The sequence below is a fragment of the Lepidochelys olivacea genome (genome assembly GCF_965140295.1).
Source record: "Lepidochelys olivacea isolate rLepOli2 genome assembly, chromosome: 1".
In the NCBI taxonomy this organism is placed as follows: Eukaryota; Metazoa; Chordata; order Testudines; family Cheloniidae; genus Lepidochelys; species Lepidochelys olivacea.
Genome location: NC_140411.1, coordinates 329,690,513 through 329,715,552, shown reverse-complemented (window position 1 = coordinate 329,715,552; position 25,040 = coordinate 329,690,513). Strand labels below are relative to the sequence as shown.

The following is a 25,040-nucleotide window of genomic DNA, read 5'->3' as shown; positions in this document are numbered from 1 at the left end:
TCAGCCCTAGCTCCGCTCCTCCCCCCAACCACAGCTCCATTCCACCCCCGCTCTGCCCCCAACCCAGCTCCAGTGTTAGCTCTGCTCTGCCCCAGAGCCAAAGCTCCACTCCTCAGCCCTCATTCCCTCTCCACACCCAGGCCAGCTCCACTTCTAGCCCCAGATCCATTACTGGTAAGGCAGGGCATGACAGGAAAAGTTTGGGCACCAATGCCTTAAATTGAATTTTGATAACTTGTTCATCACCAACTCCAGTGTTTGACACTTCTATATCATTTTAGTTATTGAAAATACAACATAATAGAGAAAAGATCTTCAATACACATTTTGCCAAAGAAACTAATATCAAACTGCATTCAAACTCTGTTATCAAACGTTTGATCAGAAAGTGTACAGAGAATACTTTATTTGTGAGAATAGGAAGTGTGTGGATTAGCAAAATGCAGATTAGCCAGGCTCTACTGTACTTTCTTTTATGGTAAAAGTAATAAAAGTCTAACAACAACAAAATAGAGAACTAGAATCAACTAGGCATGATTTAGCAATATGAGCTAGCTGTTCTTGTGGGGACAAAATCCATCCACTAAACTATAATTTTGCTTTTACAGCATAGGAAATTGTAGGATTAGTAGTTAGTGGTTGTGGAGTTTTTCACATCAGAAAAATTTATGTAACATTATTATTTAATACTTTATGGGAAAAAGAAGTGATATTCCTACTAAAGAGTAACATTGTACTTCCTACGGTATTAAACAATATAACAACTTTAAGTCTTCTTAATACAGCTGTATTTTTCATCCAGAAGAGAGTGCACGCTTGCCAAATTCATCAACACATGATTTCCTTCCGTTGTGTTTCCTGCCAGGACTACATGGAACAAAATCAATATCCAAGTTATCTGGCAGGGAACCTGAGTATCACACTTATTGCAAAGACCTTTGTCTGTGACTGCTAAGCTGATTATCTGTACCAGCTGGTAACTAAGAAGGCTTTGAAATTTACATATTACTTAACAGATACAATATACCCACTTAATTAGCCTGTTAAATAACGCCCTAATACTTTGTTTTCACAAGCTGATGTAACAATATAAAAATGCAGTAAATACAAACCTATAATTATATATCTAGTAAATTATGCCTAACATCAAATTGTCTCAATTTCCAAACTGCTGTTTCTAATTATATCTCTTGAAAACATTAGTCTGCTGAATTGTATAAATCTCAACATATTGCAAAGTAATTATTTCCAGGGTTCAAAAAATGAAATCTAGTAACATGTTGAAAAGTTAATCTAGCATTTGCCTTCCTTTAAAAACATCAGTAAATTCAGAAAAATAGTTAGACAGATAGGAAATACAGAAGTAACCTATCTGATGCATGATTTAATTGCATAAAAATATGCTATTAGCCATTTGAGTCAATAAACAGACATTCATATTTCAGAGTAATATAGGGTCCCAGGCTGGAAGAAGACCCAGCCTATGAAATTGCCTACAGATTATGGTGAGACAGACCCTTTTGCTTTTAAACCTATTCGCTTGTTAAAGTTAGGAAATAGCTTGCAATTTTACCTTTTTATTTCTTTTGTAACCAATTCTGACTTTTATGCCTTATCACTTGTACCACTTAAAATCACAGAATATCAGGGTTGGAAGGGACCTCAGGAGGTCATCTAGCCCAACCCATTAACTACAGAAGTCTCTCTTTCTGTAGTTAATAAACATGTTTTATTGTTTTACATAAACCAGTGTATGCTTGGACTGAAGTGTTTGGGAGTCTCTACTTGAGAAAACAAGGCTGGTGCACAATCATTTTCCTTTGATGGAATGATGGACTTTCTATGACCTTGTACTGTCCAGGAGGGTATTGAGCAGTATAAGATGCACATTTCTGGAAAGCAAGGCTGGGACTAAGAATATGCTGGTGTTACCCTATATGTAATTCATGAGTGGCTAGCGAGGAGCACTCATACTGGGAGCAAGTTACGTACTAGAGGCTGTGTGTGGACAGGACCTGGAGGGGTGGTTGTTCACGATCAAAGTAGCGTAAAGGGCATCCCAGGCTGGAGAGCTGAGGGGACACAGCTGTTCAACAGTCCAGATGCTACCCTGGGGAGTATCACAGGGGGACATGAAAAATCCTAGTTCCACTAATGAAAACATAAGAAATCGCTTAGACACTAGCCTCCTTCAAGCAGGCATAGATGCTATATTGTATGTTCAATGCTCTTTATCTTACAACTGCATAGCCTGGGGAAAAGAGAAAGCCACAGCTCTCTACTACAGGAAAACAAGACTGTTTATGGATGGTACCTTATTTTCAGTTAATTGCCACAGATCACTGAGGAAGGGAAGGTGAAATAAAGATTCAGTTTATTAAGTAGATGTGAATCTTTTAGAAGATCAAATCCCAAAAAACAGAATCAAAAGAACTGTAACCTCCTAGGAAAATCTTGCTGGCAAATTGTGCTCACAATCTGATAAGGGGCTGACTTTAGGTAATATGTGATAAAAAGATGTAACTATATAAAATAAGGATAAATACATGAAACTGATCATTTTTCTCACTATGGTATCATATTTGTATGTACCATGTTTCAGCAATAGGACCTGAAAGTTCCAAGAATCACCCAAGTTTCTATTTTTTTAGTTCAGCAGTCTATTGACTCCAACCCAGCAACAGAATCCTCACTTTGCACTCCATTCTTTCCATAAAAAGACAAAATTTACAAAGTGATGTAAGCAGTCTCTGTGCCAAGCCATCTCATGTCCCAGCTCCAGACCTCAGAGTTGGTATTTCTCTATAAATGGATGCATTCAGTAGCTGCTAAGTGTTAACTGTATTGGTGATCTATATATGCTATAAAATCAACAAAAACTGAATAAAGAGAAAAATTATACAATGGCTTTGTTTTATAACCAATGTATAATGAGATCTAAAACAAAAAGAACCATTATTTACCTTAAATTAACGGTGGTTCTTTGAGAGGTGTTGTCCACATGGATTCCTCTCTTGATGTGCATGCATACCATTTACATGATCTTAGATCTTTTGGCCAGCAATATCCATTGGAGCCATGCCTGCACTCTAAACATCCTCCCCAGCCCCACCACATACACACACCTGATCGGATAAAAGGCAGACTGATCCAAGTCTTCCACAGTTCCTTCACCAAAACAGAATTTCAGAGAAGCAAGACTCCACAGTACGGGGAAGAAGAGTGGGTCCTGGAATCTATGTAGACAACACCTCTCAGAGAACTTTAGTGACTGTAAGGTAAGTGACCATACTCTCTTCAAGACATGGGAGATGCTCTTGGGACAGGGCTGACAAGAGAGAAGGAAAGGGAGAGACAGTTGTACTGGAATACCAAGTTCAGAGGGCTCCCCAAAATGTCTAACAACTCTGTAAATAAAGTGAAATGGGAGGGGATGGAGGTGCAGAGCCTCCACTGGTGTGGTTTGATCTGGAAAGGACACTTCCAGAGCCAAATTACATCCTGACAAAGTGGAGATCATCTTGTTGACACAATATATAGCTTTGGTGTTCTGTCGTCACTTATGCTGTGAACCCCTGGAGAAGATGTAGACTGCTTTGCATGTCAAGCAGATGGCTATGTGCTGTAGGATGTTTATGTGACATCAAGCTTCCATCATTCCTGAAACTGGAGGTGACCTAAAGTAGCCCCCATTCCCGAGTGGAGGCATCTCTCACTCGAGTTTTGGTAGGAAGAAGTGCAGAGAATAGTACCCTGTTGCATACCTGAAGAGTCTTTCCAGCAGGAGAGGACTTTTTGTGGGACTCTGAGAAACATGTCCAGGCACTGTCTGCTGCATAGATGCAAATTTCAATACCCTTGCTGTCATGTACTCTTTGTACACAGTAGGTTATAGGGATACCGTAAGGAAGTGCAAGCAAATCAACTGTTCCTCTATCAGTTCCTCTTGATGTTCCTTTGGTAACTTGTTCACAAACTGAGACAACTTATCCCCCTGTTTAAGTAATCATACCTGGAGATGTTGGCCTGAGAATTAATCACATGCATTTAGAGAGTGGCAAAGGAGTACACCTTACATGCAAAGAGATCTAACTTCTTTGGGTTCTTCTCTCTGGTTAAGGATTTGTGAGTTCCTTGTTATTTTGACCTTTCCTGGACAGAAGCCACTAAAATCAAACAAGTGGGAATTAAGGTATTAAAATCTCCTGGAGGGGACCTAGTACATTCTGTCAACTTGTTTGGATGTGGCTGGAATACATGTTGGTGTGTACCACAGGTCTTTCACAGGCTCCGACAGTCCCTCATTTATAGGCAAAGCAAACCTGCCAGGTATGGAAGGCTATAAGATGTGCAGGAGTTTATGGTTTCTTCTTCCAGTCATATATCCAGGGTCTCTGCCATGTGCTTGACTAGGTCCTTCCTGGGACACTTTAATCCACTGAGGAAGGAATGGGAAAGTTCATGGAAAGATATCCTCTGGGAAGGATAAGGAGATTGCACCAGGGACCAGGTGTTCTTCCCCACGCAGCAGTTGGATCTTTTCCTCATTTTCCTCTTCCTGCCTTTCTAGGATCTGAGGCTGCATCAGCTGACACAGCTGCAATGGCCTGTACTGCCTCTTTGGGGAGAGGCACATAGATCTGGAGGCAGTTGATTATGCAGTACATTTCATCCAAGGGTGAGGCCATGTTATGTGGAGTGCCCTGCCTCTGAGTGGGAGAGGATAGTACTGGAGATACCCCCTTAATTTCTGGTACTGACAGTTCAAAAATTAGTAGCTTGGATATTACCACTTTCAGCCTCGCTAGGAGATATGACTCAAGTACTAGGCCCACAATTATAGTAATTTGGTACCATAAATCATTTGGATACTAATATAGCCAGTGCAGAGTTTACTGGATATGAAGGAACATGGGTCTGAGATGTCTAGTACACAGATGGCAGATACCAAGAACTGACGTACTTAGTATCAAGGCTCTAGGTACCAAGGACTTGGTGCAAAGTTCAGTACCAATATATGTGTTGGCCGTTGATTTTAGTGGGTCCAGTGGCATTCTTACTAATCGGTACCAGGGTACTTGAAGGGGTCTTGTCAGTCTTTTGACCCTTAGGAGACTGAGCCCAAGATGAGCCAGAAGTCTGACTCATGCCTTGACTTACTAGATATTGGAGAAAGTGACCTATGCCTTGGCCCAACCCTGGAGTAATTGTCTTTTCCCCCCCCATCATGTTATTGGCATTGGAATACAGGTAGAGAACTGTAAGCCTCTTAGAAGGAGGGGTCTGGGTGCTCAGGCTGAAATCTTGGCTCACTGGAGAAATAACAGAGGGACCGACCAGTGACATGGCCTAGCTCTGACCTTCCTCTCAATGTCTGAGGAGGCAAGCATTGAATCTTTGAGGAGGACAGGCTTCATGAGGCTCTCCAGCTCATGAGTTCACTTAGAGAAGGAACAATACATGGAGCATAGCTCAGAAAAAAAAGTGTCCCTCTCCTAGGCTGGGCAAGCAGTGGAAGTGCTGCTCACAGGCATCAATCATTCATCTGAGGGTCAGGTCTTGAATCCTGGAGATTTAGCTTCTGCCATGTTGCTAGCACAGTTGTACAGGAGTGGGAGTCTAGCCTAAATTGCAACTAAGAATTTATTCTTTTAGCCAATGGGGAATAACTATCTAACTATACAAAATAATAACTACACTAGCACAATATGCAGAGAAAGCAAACATAGTCAACTTTCCATCTCACTGCCTTGGGCCTAAGAAGGAAATGGATCTCCTCTGCTCTTTATGCCCTCGAGTGGGGAAGGACAGCACAAGGATATCTAGGGTTCAGACATGGCCCCAACAGACAGTGCAGGCCAAGAGCATCCAGTCTCCCATGCAGGGGAACCAAGAGTGAAATCCGTGTGGACAGTCACTCAAAGAGGAACTAAATGTTTGTTGTAGTTTTGATGGACAGGATCTAGAAATTAAGACCAGATCTAGCAAAGGCTTGCAGATGTGACTTCAGTGGGACTACTGCATAAATCTTTACAGGATCAGATGTTAAAATTGAAAACATGGTTACACTGTGAACTGTATTTATGTTTAAATGAGTGGACACCTGCATGCAAGAGAGAAAACAAGTTGTCCTACAAAAATACATGTTTATTTTTTTGTTGCGTAAAATGAGTGGATTCTGTACAGCAAAGCCAAACTAAAACTTTGTAAATGTGTCGGGAAAGGTCAAAACATTTTCAGCATCAGTTCAAGGGGATCCCTTGATGATAACAGTTTATAGCAGTGGGTCAATTTCTTAGCGTAAACTGCGTGTGACAGGTAGGGTTGCCAGATGTTCAGTTTTAGACCAGAAAGTCCAGTCGAAAAGGAGATTTGGAAGTGTTCAGTCTGCCCTCCATCCTCTGCCTCAATTTTCCTGCCCCAGCCCCTTACTCTGGGGACTAATCCCCCCTCCACCCTGCTGTGCCCTGATTGTCCCCGCCGTGGCCCCTCACTCTGGGGACTGATTCCCCTCTTCTGCCCCACTGTGCCCCCAATACCTCTCCCCATCCCCTTGCTGCAGGGACCGACGCCCCTCTCTGCTCCACTGTCTTCCAATGAGAGGAAGGTTCAAAGAAAAAAAATCACATTGCTCTTATGGGGTTCCCAAGTAGGGGCAACAATTAGAGGTTGGTTCATGCCCCAACTAAGGTTCATAGCCTTTTAGATATCCCCTCCACCAGGCTCCCAGAGACTTGCCACTCCACCAAGATGACCATGTCACTCATCTCCAACATGGCCATATCCCCCGCATGATGCAGGAGAGTGGAGCATGCTTTGAAGATGCAACTGAGAATGTCATTACAGCAATAAACCTAAGAAACTACAAAATCCAAAAAAATAACCCCCACAATGCATTTCTCCTACTAATTTGATCTGGAACATTTAATACAAGTTTGACTTTTCAGACAATGCCCAACTGCATTTTATTAATCCTCCTGATTTTTTAACCCAATTTAAAACCAGCTATCCTTACAGAATATGTAGAATTGTACTGAACTATGCATTGTGGTGCTCCCATTGTGCCAGATGAATACAAAGGCTGAGCAGGGGGCACAGTCTTCGAGAAAGAGGCAGACCAGGAGCAGGGCCTCAGGGGGAAGAGGTTGGGCAAGGGGTGGGGGCAAGGATGTCTGATTTTCAGCAGTTAGAGAGTTGACAACCCTAGATCACTCCTGGGCTCATAGCCAACATTTGCTGGGTCCCCAGTTATGTAAACAAAACAAAAGGTTTTCATTTGGCTGTTACCGCTTCAGATGGGCCACCACCTGCTGCCGTCTTACCCAGCAACAACAAGCAACGCATTGGTAGCAAATCACCACAATAGTCTTGCATCCTGCCTACCTTTCCTCAGGGAGGCCCTGACAGGCATCAGTCTCTCAAACAGGCTTCTCTCATGAAGTGAGAGCTGGAGTTCTGCTCTCCTTCCCTGCAGGCTGAGCTGGGCTCTCCATCTTTAACCCCTCCCTCCAATCCTGATGCCTCCTGCAGACTCAGCCCACAGCAGTTCATTAACCCTTTCCTAGTCAGTGTGAAGTTTGTATCTGCATCACACTGGGTTTTACTGGCAAAAAGTGCCACAATCACTAACAGATAATTCAGTCCTTTTCTTTAAACACTGTATCAAATAAAACACCATCAAGTACACAAATTTTTACCAACCTGTAGGATTGCTCTTTCAGGTATATTTGATATTTCATCTTTGACTGTTTCTGAGGTAGAAGAATATTGTACATCATCCTGTTTATCAAAATATTCTTCCTGGTCTCCTTTTACCAAACGCTGAAAAAAATAACACAACAGAAGTATCCTTATCCAGATTAAAGTGTCATCTTTTCTTGTAAACTGAATATGTTCTGAGATATATTAAAAAGACCCAACTAATATATCAACATTTCTAAATTAAATTAGTTTTTTTAATTCATGTAGATTTATAAATCTACTTAATAAAATAACAACAATGCATATTACTCCAACAATATCATGATGAAGTTCATGAAGTATTTTACAAATACGTGTACTGTGCATTTTAGAACACCTGTTTTACAATAGTTTGTACATACAGTTCAGTAGAAATATCGTTATTTGCTGTGTAAAAAAGAAGAAGAAGGGGAAGATGGAAGCAAGAGAAAGAGAAGGAAAATGGGAAAGGGAGATTAGGAAGAAGGAAAGAACAGGTGAAGAAAAGCAGCAGTTTTAGATTGTGCCTTTCCGCCATGAGCACAGTTATTTTTCAGGCAGCAGTTTGTGTATCTCTGGCTTTTTTAAATTATTTCCTATTATAATTTAAGACTTAAAGGAGCCCAGACTTACCAAAAGTGTGGTCTGAAAAAGGCTCCTGGCTAGGGCAGCCAAGAAGTCAGTTAACGAAGTATCTCACCCCAGGGATTCCCATCAGTGGAGCTACAATGGAAACTAACGCTGTCCACAAAGGATTCACACCTTCTGTCAATATTACCTAATGTTTGAACAAGACTGTCAAAAAATTGAGTTAGTTGACATAATGCTGACCACAACTTAGCAGTCAGTGAAGACTGGGACAAATCACATTCAGCATTGTATCATGGCTTAATTACGGTTAACTGATACAATGTCTGAGCATGATTTGTCCTGGTCTACAGTGACTGCTAAGTCATGGTCAGCATCATGTCAGTTAATTTGTATCTTCAGAATCGTGTTCAAACACAATAAAATATTGTAATGCAGACAAACATACTAAAACAGAGACAGAAACACTGTCTGTCCCTCTTGAAGTAATGGGTTTTGCTGGCAAAGAGGGGAGTACTTGACACCTCCCTGACCCTGCTTTGCTTAAATTGGCCTATACTTTTTAAAAAATATTAAGTTACCTTTTAATTGCAGTTGAAAAGTATTCTGTTGATGGAAAATTTCCCTTATGTTTATAATATCACAAACAATGGAAGCACTCAGAATATATTTTTAGAGCGGTGAAAGTCTGAGAACATAATTTTTAAGAATCACAAAAACTGCAACCCTGCAAAGCAACTCCAGCATTAACAGGGTTTCATGTTTAACAACTTTGCACAGTGCTCTGAAAATGCACAGTGTTACCTAAGTACTAAGTAACCACAGTGGTAGCAGTAGCATGGTAGAATGGCTCATTTTAATTTTATGTACCTAGGACTGCTTTCCCACCGCAGCTTCAGTTCACGGAGATCTATTGTTTAATCATTCAGCATGTAATATTTACAATTCTGTGTTCTGTACCTCAAAATATGCTTTTGTTTTTGCCGAACTCTGAGCCTCTGCATGCCACGCCCTTAGGATAGTTCTGGACAAATTGTCATTAAAGACCTTTTGTATCCTCATTGCTGCCACTAGAAAAAATTTATTCGATTACAAAAGTTATGAAAGCAAGGACCTCATTTCTGAATAAATGTTTCAGTTAAATGCCTCTGATGAAATGCAATTCTGTATACAACCAGCTCTACAGATTTATAACTGTCCACAACTATGTTCTTTATAATGAAACAAGCAGCAACAACACTCTCACAGTATATGTACTGGTTCATACAAATACACTAAGTTACCAGGAAAAGCAAAAAAAAGTGTTATATGATTTTATTTTAATAGCTATCTATAAAGGCATGATTAATCTGCAAGTTGGATCTGCCAAAAACCAGTAAGTTCACCAATTCTTAAATTCCAGAACAAGTAGCAAGTTTGAAGAGGCTGTCAGAGTGGAGAAAAAAATGTACGCTGTCCTCAGTGAAATGGAACAGGACATAACTCACTCGCTCATTTTACATGTAACATTTTGAGAGCGGGAAGGTTCAAGAATAATAAAGGCAAAATTAGTGTTTTCAATATACCGGTAATTCAAAAATGTAGTCTTAACTTAATCTCTATGAAAGTTTTGTTTTATATTTCATATTTTAAATGCTATAGTTCCTTGTCCAGTATGTCTGGTCTGTATTTTTGATTTAAAAGATCTGATTTTTAATAACTTGAACTAGTTTCAGAATGGAAATGGTTTAAAAAGGACTGTAGAACTACACATTATTATAAAACTGGTAGATTCCATCTCTGTATCATCATGATTACCCGCCAAAGAATTTTCTTAAAAGCTGTCACTTTCCTTTCCAACAAAAATTCTTGTATCTTTTATACTGGGTTTATATGCAGCTTATTATTTGGTGTATTTTTCCTTTAAAATTACATATTTTTCAAAGGATTTTAAATAATTTTTATACTTAAGACACTGTACAAATATATGAGCCAAATTCTGTTCTCTGGTTGGTATGGGTACCAACATAAGTTCCACCTGTATCTGAGAGCAGAATTTGGTATTTGATTTCCAACCCTGCAAACTCTAACTCACCCCAGTAGTTCTTGCTCATATGAGCAGTCACATTTAACTCAACAGGAGTATTTGTTTTAAGGAAAGACTAATCCTGCAAGAAGAATTCTCAATTGTACATTTTGATATTTTAAATATATCCTAAAAATGTCCACACTAAATTTATGTCACTGTTTTACACATACAAACTAAATAGTCTTGAAAATCAAAATGAATAAACTGAACAATTTAGAATACCTTTAAACTATTTACCTGGTCTTTGGGTCACAAGAACTCTGACAAATTAAACGTTTATAAATAACTCAATGACCTTTCAAAAGTCATGCAGATGTCACACAGCAGAATTTGATATGAACCTAAATTATACCAGCTCTGCAACCAGGATTTTGACGTTACTGTTTAAAAACAGATCTTCTATTATAGCAGTCCTGACACTAGACCTTAGAATTATATCTTTAAGAAAAAAGAAAAGGAGTACTTGTGGCACCTTAGAGACTAACCAATTTATTTGAGCATGAGCTTTCGTGAGCTACAGCTCACTTCATCGGATGCATGCTGTGGAAACTGCAGCAGACTTTATTTATACACAGAGAATATGAAAAAATACCTCCTCCCACCCCACTGTCCTGCTGGTAATAGCTTATCTAAAGTGATCATCAGGTGGGCCATTTCCAGCACAAATCCAGGTTCTCACCCTCCACCCCCCCACACAAATTCACTCTCCTGCTGGTGATAGCCCATCCAAAGTGACAACTCGTCACTTTGGATGGGCTATCACCAGCAGGAGAGTGATTTTGTGTGGGGGGGTGGAGGGTGAGAAAACCTGGATTTGTGCTGGAAATGGCCCACCTGATGATCACTTTAGATAAGCTATTACCAGCAGGACAGTGGGGTGGGAGGAGGTATTGTTTCATGATCTCTGTGTGTATATAATATCTGCTGCAGTTTCCACAGTATGCATCCGATGAAGTGAGCTGTAGCTCACGAAAGCTCATGCTCAAATAAATTGGTTAGTCTCTAAGGTGCCACAAGTACTCCTTTTCTTTTTGCGAATACAGACTAACACGGCTGTTACTCTGAAACCTATCTTTAAGGAACAATTTCATGTCTTATTTTTCACTAAACTCAAAACTCCAAAAATAATTTTATTCAAGAAAAAACCTATTTTCTCTGCATTGAGACATACAAGATCTACTTTTGTCCAGAGAAAATTGCAAATACTTACAATAATCTAAAACCCTGTGAATAACTGAGTATGCAAAGGTATTAATGAGCTGCATGCACAAAAGAGTTCAAAGACTCACCGCTCCTGTGTTGCTCAAATACTATTAAGCTTATAGTATATAAATTGTATTTTTGTTTATGCAAAGCAGCTTGCAAGACTTACATACTATTTGTTCCTTGCGAAACTGTGCCCAAGCTCTCCACTTCTGTACTACTACTCTCGTTATTCTGGTGTCATAATGGTCTGCTGCAACAGCCATCTTCTGCTTTATAAGTTCTCTACTGTTTTTTTGCAACAGACAATATTGCATCCATTCACTGCAATGTTAAGGCAAAGTTAATATTTGTATTAATGTGGTTTCTGACTTGGATGGAATAAAATGCACAAAACTCTGCAACTTAATACAAAGCACATGGAAGATAGTTTGAGCCTTTAAGTTTATGTTGATCAGTTTAAGTCACAGGATGGTGGTCATTTCAAGGGTGATGTATTTCAATAATAGTTCCTCCTAGCCGTACCAATTGGAATAAAGTTTCTGCCTTCGATTAATAGGTTACATCATCAGTTTGTAAAATATCTCACTGATCTGATTCTATTCATTACTTGCTCCAGCTAGTATGTGATTATTGAGGTCCTGATTCAAGAAAGTATCTAGTTCAAGAAAGGCACTTAAGCACATGAAAGCAATGGAACTTAAACACATGCTTAATGTTAAGCATGTGTATAAGCAATTTCCCAAATAGTGATGGATTTAAGCACATGCTTAAGTGCTTTCCTGAACTCGGGTTTAAAAATGTTATTTAAGTTTCTTTGGCAATGTGAATAAAAACTAAAATGAAAGAAGAATATAAATCAACATTTTAAATCTAAACCATTTTATCCTTCCACAAAAATATATTAAACATTGTTCTTGCTCTCTTAAGTGACACAGAAGTATTCAGAGCCCAAAGAGAAATATTTTCTCAAAGAATCACACATCATTTATTACAGGGTAACAAGGTAATCACCGGGTAACAAGCCTTGTGGATGCGGGGAAGCCATAGATGTGGTATATCTTGACTTTAGTAAGGCTTTTGATACTGTCTTGCATAACCTTCTCATAAACAAACTAAGGAAATACTACCTAGATGGAGCTACTATAAAGGTGAATGCATAACTCATTGGAAAATCATTCCCAGAGAGTAGTTATCGGTGGTTCACAGTCATGCTAGAAGGACCTAATGAGTGGGGTCCCACAGGGATCAGTTCTGTTCAATATCTTCATCAATGATTTAGATAATGGCATAGAGAGTACACTTATAAAGTTTGCGGATGATACCAAGCTGGGAGGGGTTGCAAGTGCTTTGGAGGATAGGATTAACATTCAAAATGATCTCGAAAAACTGGAGAAATGGTCTGAAGTAAATAGGATGAAATTCAATATGGACAAATGCAAAGTACTCCACTTAGGAAGGAACAATCAGCTCCACACATACAAAATGGGAAATGACTGCTTAAGAAGGAAAACTGTGGAAAGGGATCTGGGGATCATACAAGCTAAATACAAGTCAACAGCGTAATGCTATTGCAAAAAAAGCAAACATCATTGTGGGATGTATTAGCAGGAGTATTGTAAGCAAGACACGAAAAGTAATTCTTCCGCTCTATACCACGCTGATTAGGCCTCAACTGGAGGATTGTGTCCAGTTCTGGGTGCCACATTTCAGGAAAGATGTGGACAAATTGGAGAAAGTCCAGAGAAGAGCAACAAAAATGATTAAAGGGCTAGAACACATGACCTATGAGGGAAGATGGAAAAAACTGGGTTTGTTTAGTCTGGAGAAGAAAAGACACAGGGGATATGATAACAGTTTTCAAGTACATAAAAGGTTATTACAAGGAGGAGGGAGAAAAATTGTTCTTCTTAACCTCTGAGGATAGAGCAAGAAGCAGTGGGCTTAAAATGCAGCAAGGGAGGTTTAGGTTGGACATTAGGAAAAACTTCCTAACTGTCAGAGTGTTTAAGAACTGGAACAAATTGCCGAGGGAGGTGGTGGAATCTCCATCATTGGGGATTTTTAAGAGCGGGTTGGACAAACACCCATCAGGGATGGTCTACATAATAATTAGTCCTGCCTTGAGTGCAGGAGACTGGACTAGATGACCTCTCGAGGTCCCTTTGAGTTCTATGATTCTATATTGTTTATTAATTATAGTACAGTATTTTTATTTGTCAGAGCAACAAGAAAGATAACCACTTAAATGAGGCTTTCTGACAGCCCTTTTATTTGCCAAAAAATCCCCAATTTGGCAGCAAAATGTAATTTAATTGAACATAGCTGAGAGCAACTGTAAATGTAACATTTTATGGTTCTAATCCAACTCCCATTGTAAAGTCAGATAACAGTGAAACCTGAAATAATGGAGCAGCCTTATGATTTTTCCTAAGATGTTTAACCATTTTGATTATCATAATTATACATCAGACACATGCACTATTCTCCACTCAAAAAGTAATAACCTTATCTCCCCTAAATGTTAGTTCCAAAGGAAAACTTGGACATTTGAGATTCCTGGCCACAGTGAAGTGATTTTTGATTAACGACTAATTCATTCAGAATGCAGGTACCGTATATACTCGTTCATAAGCCAAATATTTTTGGTAAAAAAATGACGCATCAAAGAGCGGCGGTCAGCTTATAAAAGGGTCTACACCAACATTTGATCATTTTAATTCTATGGAACCATTGAATTGAATATCTAATACACTGTCGTTTTGTTTACCTGGAGCGTCTGCAGGCACGGAGCCCCTCAGCTCCCTGTGGCCGTGGTTCGCCCTTCCCAGCCAATGGGAGCTGCGGGAAGTGGCGTGCCACTGTTGTTCTTCTCTTCATTGGCAGGGAACGGCGAACCGCAGCCACTGGGAGCTGAGGGGATCCGTGCCTATGAACGTTCCAGGTAAACAAAACGTCCAGGCCCACTAGCGGCTTACCCTAATGGGCTTACCCTCATGGGCCAGGAACCAAAAAGTTTGCCAACCCCTGAAATATAGGGTCGGCTTATGAAAGGGTCATAGAGTTTTGCTATTTTTACCTATCCATCTTGGGGGGTCGGCTTCTAAACAACGGGCTAATGAACGAGTATATATGGTAAATATTTATATATATCTCCCTTTTACAGAGAGAGAAACTGAACCATGGAGAGAATGAGCCAACTGCCCGAAGTCACAAAGGAAATCTGAATAAGAGCCAGGAAGGGAACCCAGACCCTTGACTCCCAGTCCTGTACTTAACCCTATCCCAAAATATCCTGTCTCCATTGGGATTTAAGTACTCTGGCAAGATTAAGCTGTATGAGAGGCTGTTCAGGGAAGGCCTGGTCCAAAACCCACTGAAGTCAAAAGACTTCCACTGATTTCAATTAACTTTGGATTGGGCCTGGAATTTACAGGCACTCTGAGCTCACTACAATTTGAATACAAAACAACATTGCTAAAAAAGAGAAAAACCAAATAATTTAATTTGGTCATCTTGCTTCTGTTTGTGACGCTGGCAGTCCAGGTGCCAGCTCATGCCAAGGCCCCAGGCCTCACTGATCGTTGACAAATGCATAGCTGGAAACCAGTCTGGTTTACCTGTGGGTTAGTATCGTTAAAACAGATATTAGTGTTATAAAAATGCGTTTAGTGCTCAGACTTTACGAAATGCTTGTAGAATGCTGCATGCATTAATCCTACTTATATCTGTATCTCATGCTAAAAGGAAATCCTTAAGTATTTGCTCTATAACTGTAAAATGTTTGTTCTAAAACTATGTAACTCACCAACCAGGAAAAAAATTTCAAATAATGCAAAATCCTGGATTCCTGTAGAAGATGTTATCTCCCGCTCATCAGCAAGGACTATTGAATCCATACGAGCCACTGTGGAACAGACTTTGTTGATTGCTCCTCCCACCCACCCATGAAGAGGTTACGTGCAGAAGCGCTCGGCCCATCAGCCTGCACTCTAGAGAAATGGGGTTAAAAGTCCCTGACCAGAGGGAATTAGGGTCTCTTTATGCTTTCTGGACTCTGAGGGGCAAAGATTCCTAAACATAAACAAGAGATCCCCAAGATGCTTGTCTTGAATTAGACCCAAAGGACATAAAATCTCGCTTATTATAAAAGCTTCTATTCCCTTTTGAATTTAAGATTGTATTTCATTTGTGGGTGTATGCTTAAATGCTTTAGCCTTGTAAATAACTCTCATTTCTTTTTCATAGTTAATAAACTTTTAGTTATTTTTTTACAGGACTGCCTACAAGTGTTGTCTCTGGTATGAGACCGAAGGTGCAAACTGACCTGGAATAAGTGACTGGTCCTTTGGGACTGAGAGTAAACTGAATATGTTGTGATCTTTGATGTAAAGTGACTATCTGTCACAGAGTCAAGCTTGTCTGGGTGGCAAGATAGATCAGAATGCCCAAGGGGTCTGTGACTCCACATTAAGGCTGTATAGTGCCTGAGGAGTTTACAATTGTTATTTGGTTGGTGAAATCTAAGTATAGAACTCACAACCAGTTTGGGATGTGTGCCCTGCTTACCAGTCTGCCCTGAGGTTGGTATTCTTAGTCGTGAACCACTCCAGACAACGTTCAAGCTAATTACAATGAAAACCACCTTTTTCTGCAATAACACTAAATATTCTAGACAAAAAGGATTTTTTCCTAAAAATTCAGTATTCTCCATGTACAGTATGTATACTTACTGAAAGTACAGTTTCTTTAAGTTTTTGCTGTAAAAGTTCCATGCTTTGCCACATAACTCTTCAGTCATCTAAACAAATAATTTATTATATTAATACACAAATTTAAAAATGGTGTTGCATAGTGAATGCTTAAAAAATAGCCAAAAAAACCTGGCAGTTTTATTTTCCATATTGATCAATGCAAATTAAATGGTACAGTCCAAAGAAATGCATGTTCAGATACACAGAAAAATTTAATAGACAGAAAATTGTGTCTTTCTTCCCCTATCAACTTTTTTCAATATAAACCTGCTTTTACAGGCATAAAATCTGAAGGTAAAAACTAACTATAGAACTGAACTGTATGTACAAAGAAGGCATTAATCAAGCTCATTGTCAGCACTTCTTCCCCAAAATTCACTGTTTTACTGATAAAATATATTAAATTGCTAGAAACATTCTATCTTTTCTTTTAAATTCTTCTCTTTTACTTTGTGGCTTGCTAGAATTTAATAACCTTATTAGGGCTGTCAAGTGATTAAAAAAATTAATAGTGATTAATCATGCCGTTAAACAATAACAGAATACCGTTTATTTAAATATTTGTTGATGTTTTCTACGTTTTCAAATAGATTTCAATTACAACACAGAATTCAAAGTGTACAGTGCTCATTTTATACTTATTATTGATATTTTTATGGATCTATTTAAAATGCACTCTTCCAAAATCTTGGGTACATGTAAAGATTTTTTCTGTAATTTCATAAATTATACAGGACGACAGCCCAATTCTAAAAAACGTTCTTCATTTCCTTTGCCAATTACCTTAATGTTCTTATTTAGTAGAATCAGCCAAACCAAATAATACACAGAAAATCATGAAACTGAAACTGGGTCCAGATGCACTTGGAAAGATTGTAACATAGAAGTAAGTTCATTATATTGGTAATTCTGTCCAATTTTGATAAAGATGCTACCATTTTTGGTGATCTACCATATGCATGGACAACATGCCAATATGAAGATGTACATTTTGAAAGATCATAAAAACTAGCATATAGAAACAAATGCAAGGTACCAACATTCCTTCACATAAACTACAACAGAAATGGCAGAATCATGAAATAAACTTGAAGGCACAATTAAACCCTTCTGTAGTGAAAGATATTTTTAAAGTAAAGATTCAGTGAACTTGCTCAGTGATGGTTACCAGCTGTTCATCATTTAGTCCAAAAAGGATGTGCAAATATGTTTCTGAAATCCTCTTTAATTTTGGCCTGAAGGATGAATCAATACATGTATCCCTGCAAAACAAATAAACAAAAAAGCAAATCATGTAAACCACATTACTAACACTGAAGGAAAATTAATCTCCTCTCTACAGCTAAAAGAAAAGGAGTACTTGTGGCACCTTAGAGACTAACCAATTTATTTGAGCATAAGCTTTTGTGACCTTTAAGCTTTCGTACTCCTTTTCTTTTTGCAAATACAGACTAACACGGCTGTTACTCTGAAACCTGTCTCTACAGCTAATGAATTATTACAACATTACACATACCCTTACTACCTTCATTCCAACTGTGTTAACGAGCCAAAATTTTAAAATTATGTTCACCTACCACCTGTATATCAAAACAGATTACGTATGGTACTATGTTCAGAGATAGAGCTGAGTCATTTGGGGTCAAAATGTAAGCCATCTTTAAAAAGATATAACCTGATGGAAAATGCTCAAGTTACAAAATATTTTTCCACTCTTAATGCTGACTTTATTTTCAAACAGCCACTATTTATGTATGATTTACAGAACTTCATGCAATGTTTTCTGCTGCTGCAGAGCAGTCTGTGAGCATTCATAGGAAGTAAAAGTAATTAAAAAAAAACGTAATCCCATAGCCAAATGAACAAAACACAGCCATGTTGATTTATACTTCCATGACAAACACAGAAAAAAAAAATAGGGTTTGTCAGAAGATAAAGTCAATTGAAAAAGAAATTCTATTTTCAACCTTTTAAGAAGACATTGAAAATAACGGAAAGTAAACACAGAAGATCCCATAATTATGGGCCACTGTTACATTTAGCTTCCAGTGAACATTAGGGGTGTGCAGAGTCCTATAACCCCATAAAGCCATGGTCCCCTAACTGTGGGGGGTGGAAGAACTTTCGGGAGGGCGCGGCAGGGCCTGGGCCAGTCCACACGGGGGGTAGAGAAGAGAGCGCCACCCAGCCCTGCTCTGCCACCTGCTCCACTTTGACGCTGGTTCCAGCCCCAGCCACAGGCTCCTGGCCCTATTACCAGCTGTGGCTCCATACCTGGCACCAGCTGCAGTTCTGGCCCCAAACACGGCCCCGCTCTCGGATGTGGCCCCCAGCCCTGACCGTGGCCAGGTAAGGGGAAGCACGAACCAGGTAAGGGGAGGTACAGACAAAAAAGTTTGGGGACCACTGTCATAGAGAGCTCCAGGGGGGGTTTAGTATGCAGAGAGACTGCACAAACAGCACCATCCATTGGTATGGTGCAATCTGCTCTATAGGTCAACTGGCCCATTCCACGGGCTGGTACAGATGGAGGTACGGACACGGCCCCATCTCCTCCTCACGTCTCATCCCTTCAGAGTGAGGTGGGACCCTGATAGCATAGGGAAGCAGCAACTACTCCACGTGCTACTCCTGAGGGCATTCTGCTCCAAAAAATTAAAAATTCTGCACACAGTATTTTAAAGTTCTGCAAGTTCTATTTGTCAATAAATACATGCAGAGGTTCCAGCATGGCAGTGAGGAGCACAGGCCACTGGCGGCACCCTGCACTCCCCACACCCTCACCCCAGGACACGGACTCAGCAATGAGGCTGCACCAGACCCTGACACAGCACAAGGCCTGGGCTGCCCCAGAAACACCCTGGGGCCCTGCCCCTCTGTGCCAGGTGCACTAGATGTGGAGCAGGCAGGCTCAACCAGACAGGATCCAACTGTGAAGGGGTTCGATGTGGGGGGATCCAGGTGTGAAGTGAGAGGGTTCTGTGTGGGACAATCTGGGCGCAGGCAGCTCAGTGGGGGGTCTAGGTGTGAGGGGATCTGGATGCACAGAGGCTCGTGGGGGGGGGGGGGTCCAGATGCAGGGGCAATGGGACTTTGCAGGGGCTTCCTGGTGAAGGTGGTTGGGGCTCAGCGGAGGGGTCTGGGTGTGGGGGTCTCAGCTAGTGGAGTGGGTGTTGGTGGGGTGGGGTCTGGGTGCAGATAGTTGGGGGTCAGAGGTGTGGGTGTTTGGATGTGGGGAGGGGGTCTGGAGGCAGGGGGTCTGGGTGCAAGGGGCTCCAGATGCAGGGGTTTGGGTATGGAGGGCTGGGGGGGGGTTGGATGTATCGGGTGAGGCTTGGCAGGGGTGTCTAGGTATGGAAGGTCTGGATGCACAGGGGTTGGGAAGATGGGGGAGAAGCTCCCCATGCAGTGACCCCTCCCCCACCACAACTGAGGAGTGATGGGGGCAGGAAGCAGACCAGCCCCACAGTGATTTACCTCTCTGCCAGCTGCCTGAAATGTGGTACCTGTGCTGCTAGGGAGTGGTGTGTGACTGCTCTTGCAGCTTCCCTTTGCTTCCCTGTCAAAAAGTCATTTTTTTGCAGGGAAACAAAGAAATCTGCGAGGGACATGAATTCTGTACACATGCAGCGACAAAGAATTCCCCCAGCAGTAATGTGCAAAGACTACAATTGTGCATGACCCTTGCACAGGGAATGTAAGGAGAGAGGTTCCATTAATATTTCCCCTCCCGACTGTGTACCTGCACATGGGCCAGTCGCAGCCTGGCCCTATGAAATCAAAGCCACTTTTCTCCATTATCTTCTGCTCCCCCCTCTCCTTTTGCCATCTTTAGTCCCCTAACTTCCCTAGCTGCTGTCTAAATATGAGCACCAACGTTGTCTTTTTTGGCCTGATATGCGGAGGTGCTGAACACCTCCATTTCCCACTGACTTCACTGGGTGTTAGCATGCTCAGCACTTCACAGGAACAGTCCTTTAGTAAATAGGATGCATCAGTGACAGCAGATGCATTGAAGCAGAATCCTGAGAAACTGCATGTTATAGAGTCATCCGATCTGTCTACATAAGATAAACTTTAATACAAATTGATTTAAAACCAATCCAGCTCTCCTTCTTCAATAAAATTCCCACTGGCCTCCAGAATGTAAGCTTTTGTAGAGAGTGTTACTAACATCTTAGTCAACAAAAATGCTCATTTTCTCTTTTTTTCCCTACATCTGTTCTTTCTTTACACTATCATCTTAGAAGAGGGATACAATATCTGAGGCTTTCCTACAGATTATTTTATAGCTCAATTTAATCATTATGGTAGTTTAACATTCCAGGTTTCATTATTGCACTCATTATCTCAAGGAATGAAGCTGTACACCTGGAAAAGCTCTACTTGGTATAAAACACAGCAGCCCAGCTGCTCAGAAACACAGGTCACCAAGAGCACATCAGACTGCTTCTCTGCTCTCTGAATTGGCTCCCCAAAGAAAAGAGTCTAGTTGAAGATCTGTCCTAATATTCAAAGCCCATATAGATTGGACTTAAGTACCTCAGAGATCACCTCTTCACAAGCATGACTTCACATGAATTATACTGGAACCATGAAACTATTCACCTATAAGTGAAGGATCTTGAATGAGGAGACAGGACTTTCATAGGAGCTGGACCTACATTATGAATTTATTTTCACAAAAGGTAAGTACAGCTCTGGGGCCTCACCATGTTCAAAACTGAATACAAAACTCATCTTGTCGACTTGGCTTTCCCACAACAAGCTAATCATACACACATACACTCTCTGTCTCTCACACCACAAACTATAAACTAATCAAGATATTTCGCCTACACACTGGGAAGGAGAAAAGTAAAAGAGAGCAAGTCCGACTGTAATTGTGATTTCTATTTTGAAGTACTTGGAAGGCACTCAAATACTATAGTGACAGCTCCAATATATATTTAGATAGTTAGTTATTAGGGCCCAATCCCACCTCCAACAAAGTCAGTAGAAAAATTCCCTTTGGCTGCAGGGTGAATGAGATTAGCCCCTTAGCATGTAGTTTCTTTTCCCTTACTGTGATGCCTAAGTTTCAAAGAGAGAGAGAGGTGAGAAATAAAAAATGGAAAATAATTCTATGAGTAATTCAATACATTGAGAGCCACTTCCTTAGGTGGTGTAAATCAACACTGACTTCAATGAAGCTATGCCAATTTACACCAGCTGGGGATATAGCCCATAATAACAATGAGGAGTCCAGTGGCACCTTAAAGACTAGCAGATTTATTTGGGCATAAGCTTTTGTGGGTAAAAAACCCCACTTCTTCAGATACATGGAGTGAAAAATTACAGACACAGGCATAAATATACTGGCACAAGAAGAGAAGGGAGTTACCTTACAAGTCGAGAACCAATGCTGACAAGGCAAATTCAGTCAGGGTGGATGTGGTCCACTCCCAATAATTGATGAGGAGGTGTCAATACCAAAAGAGGGAAAATTGCTTTTGTAGTGAGCCAGCCACTCCCAATCCCTATTCAAGCCCAAATTAATGGTGTTAAGTTTGCAACTGAATTGTAGCTCTGCAGTTTCTCTTTGAAGTCTGTTTCTGAAGTTTTTTTGTTGAAGGAAGGCTACTTTTAAATCTGTTATTGAATGTCCAGGGAGACTGAAGTGTTCTCCTACTGGCTTTTGTATGTTACCATTCCTGATGTGGGATTTTGTCAATTTATTCTTTTAGGTAGAGACTGTCTTGTTTGGCCAAGGTACATGGCAGAGGGGCATTGCTGGCACATGATGGCATATATCACATTAGTAGATGTGCCCGTGAATCATAAAATCATAGAATATCAGGGTTGGAAGGGACCTCAGGAGGTCATCTAGTCCAACCCCCGGCTCAAAGCAGGACCAATCACCAACTAAATCATCCCAGCCAGGGCTTTGTCAAGTCTGACCTTAAAAATATCTAAGGAAGGAGATTCCACCACTTCCCTAGGTAACGCATTCCAGTATTTCACCACCCTCCTCGTGAAAAAGTTTTTCCTAATATCCAACCTAAACCTCCCCCACTGCAACTTGAGACTCCTCATTCAGTCATCAGCTACCACTGAGAACAGTCTAGATCCATCCTCTTTGGAACCCCCTTTCAGGTAGTTGAAAGCAGCTATCAAATTCCCCCTCATTCTTCTCTTCTGCAAACTAAACAATCCCAGTTCCCTCAGCCTCTCCTCATAAGTCATGTGTTCCAGTCCCCTAATCATTTTTGTTGCCCTCCGCTGGATGTTTTCCAATTTTTCCACATCCTTCTTGTAGTGTGGGGCCCAAAACTGGACACAGTACTCCAGGTGAGGCCTCACCAATGTTGAATAGAGGGCAATGATCACGTCCCTCGATCTGCTGGCAATGCCCCTAAGTATACATCCCAAAATGCCACTGGCCTTCTTGGCAACAAGGGCACACTGTTGACTCATATCCAGCTTCTTGTCCACTGTAACGACTAGGTCCTTTTCTGCAGAACTGCTGCCGAGCCATTCGGTCCCTAGTCTGTAGCGGTGCATGGGGTTCTTCCATCCTAAGTGCAGGACTCTGCACTTGTCCTTGTTGAACCTCATCAGATTTCTTTTGGCCCAATCCTCTAGTTTGTCTAGGTCCCTCTGTATCCTATCCCTACCCTCCAGCGTATCTACCTCTCCTCCCAGTTTAGTGTCATCTGCGAACTTGCTGAGGGTGCAATCCACACCATCCTCCAGATCATTTATGAAGCTATTGAACAAAACCAACCCCAGGACCTACCCTTGGGGCACTCCACTTGATACCAGCTGCCAACTAGACATGGAGCCATTGATCACTACTCGTTGAGCCCGACAATCTAGCCAACTTTCTATCCACCTTATAGTCCATTCATCCAGCCCATACTTCTTTAACTTGCTGGCAAGAATACTGTGGGAGACAGTGTCAAAAGCTTTGCTAAAGTCAAGGAACAACACATCCACCGCTTTCCCCTCATCCACAGAGCCAGTTATCTCGTCATAGAAGGCAATGAGATTAGTCAGGCATGACTTGCCCTTGGTGAATCCATGCTGACTGCGCCCCTGATGGGGTGGCTGATGTGGTTGGGTCCTCTAATGGTGTTGCTAGAGTAGATATGGGGACAGAGTAGGCAACAGGATTGGTTCCTGGGTTAGTGTTTCTGTGGTGTGTAGTTCTGGTGAGTATTTGCTTCAGGTTGGGGGGCTGCCTGTAAGTGAGGACTGGCCTGCCTCCCAAGGTCTGTGAGCGTGAGGGATCATTTTCCAGGATAGGTTGTAGATTGTTGATGATGTGCTGGAGAGGTATTAGCTGGGGGCTGTATGTGATGACTAGTGCTGTTTTGTTATTTTCCCTGCTGGGCACAACAAGTGGGGTTTTTTACCCACAAAAGCTTATGCTCAAATAAATCTGCTAGTCTTTAACGTGCCACCGGACTCCTCGTTGTTTTTGTGGATACAGACTAACACGGCTACCCCTCTGATACATAGCCCATAATGTTTATCTCAAAATAAAGAGCTCACTAAATATATATTATAAACAGAAATATAATATTAAATACATTTAGTAAAATACTCTGTGGACAATTCAAATAAAAATAGACAAAGGAAAAATATCTTGTATGTTTTTAGTACAAAAATCTCAATATTAATCAGTCCATTTGTAATGTGCTATTAATCTCTGGGCATGAGAGATATTTATTTTGCAGGTGATGGTAAATGCAACATTAGTGCTGTTTTAAAATTGACATTTCAATATTTTACAGCACATAGAACACACAAAAACATTTGATAAGTACCATAAAATATCATCCAGTTCCTTCTCCATTATTTCTCTGATCTTTTCTTCTAAAAACTTAAGTGGATCCTCTGGACACATAATAAATACACCACATAGTAGAGTCTGCAAAAAAGAAAGGACTAAATGAACATCTTTCATATGTCTGAAACGGTTATGCTAAACACAACTACCAAATCAACTTTAAATAATATAACATTTATACAATTCTTCTCTTTCTTTTATTTAATTCTTATTTTAAATGCCATAATGTATGTAACAGTATATTTCAAGTGGTAGCCCTCATGCCTCTGGTCATATCATAACAATAAAACATATGGCACTTCAATAGTACTTTCCACCCAAGGATCTCAAATTTCTTTAAAAGCATTACAAAATTATATCTCACAAATAACCTTGTAGGGTAGAGAAGATGTGGATTTGGGTCCTTCACCAGCAACTGATCCTATCATCAAATAGTTATAATGTTGCATTGCACTGAGGGGTGGGGGTGGTTGCTTTTCAGCAGTGAGTTATAGGACTGGCTAGTTCGTTTCTCACTTATGAATAATGAACATTTTTCATATGGCTGATGTAAATGTAGAACAACTATAATTTGACATTTAGATGGTTAAGCCAGATAATTGCGTCTGCAGTAACAGAGTGTATTGCTGTGATGCCTCCTTCGTATTTGTGAATGGGGCATTGAGTTATTTTGGTTCTACGGTCTATTCTGGGTGACCACAGTTGCACACTGGAGAGTCTTTAATTTTCCATTTGTGCAGCAAGTATCTGCATCTGCCATGGTTTGTGTGGATGCAGTTTAGGGTGGCCAATGAGCTTCGTTGGAGATCAAAGCCAGGGATCTTCTGCATTGAATCTTTCACAAGGTGTTTATTTGTGACTTCTTGTGAACGCC

The 25,040-nt window shown here is 40.7% G+C and overlaps 1 protein-coding gene across 4 annotated transcripts in view; it reads right to left on the bottom strand.

Moving 5' to 3' along the window:
• FBXL13 (F-box and leucine rich repeat protein 13) overlaps positions 1 to 25,040 on the bottom strand; it is a 197,825-nt gene that overhangs the window by 156,271 nt on the left and 16,514 nt on the right. For 3 of the 4 annotated variants that reach the window (XM_084630203.1, XM_084630205.1, XM_084630204.1), the window contains exons 2-7: positions 24,144 to 24,247; positions 17,501 to 17,594; positions 16,312 to 16,379; positions 11,748 to 11,902; positions 9,268 to 9,377; positions 7,702 to 7,821 (exon numbers count right to left, since the gene is read on the bottom strand). In XM_084630203.1, the coding sequence (XP_084486329.1) occupies positions 7,702 to 7,821; positions 9,268 to 9,377; positions 11,748 to 11,902; positions 16,312 to 16,379; positions 17,501 to 17,594; positions 24,144 to 24,247 (651 nt within the window). The remainder of the gene's footprint in view (positions 1 to 7,701; positions 7,822 to 9,267; positions 9,378 to 11,747; positions 11,903 to 16,311; positions 16,380 to 17,500; positions 17,595 to 24,143; positions 24,248 to 25,040) is intronic. The other variant, XM_084630206.1, reaches the window with a different exon arrangement.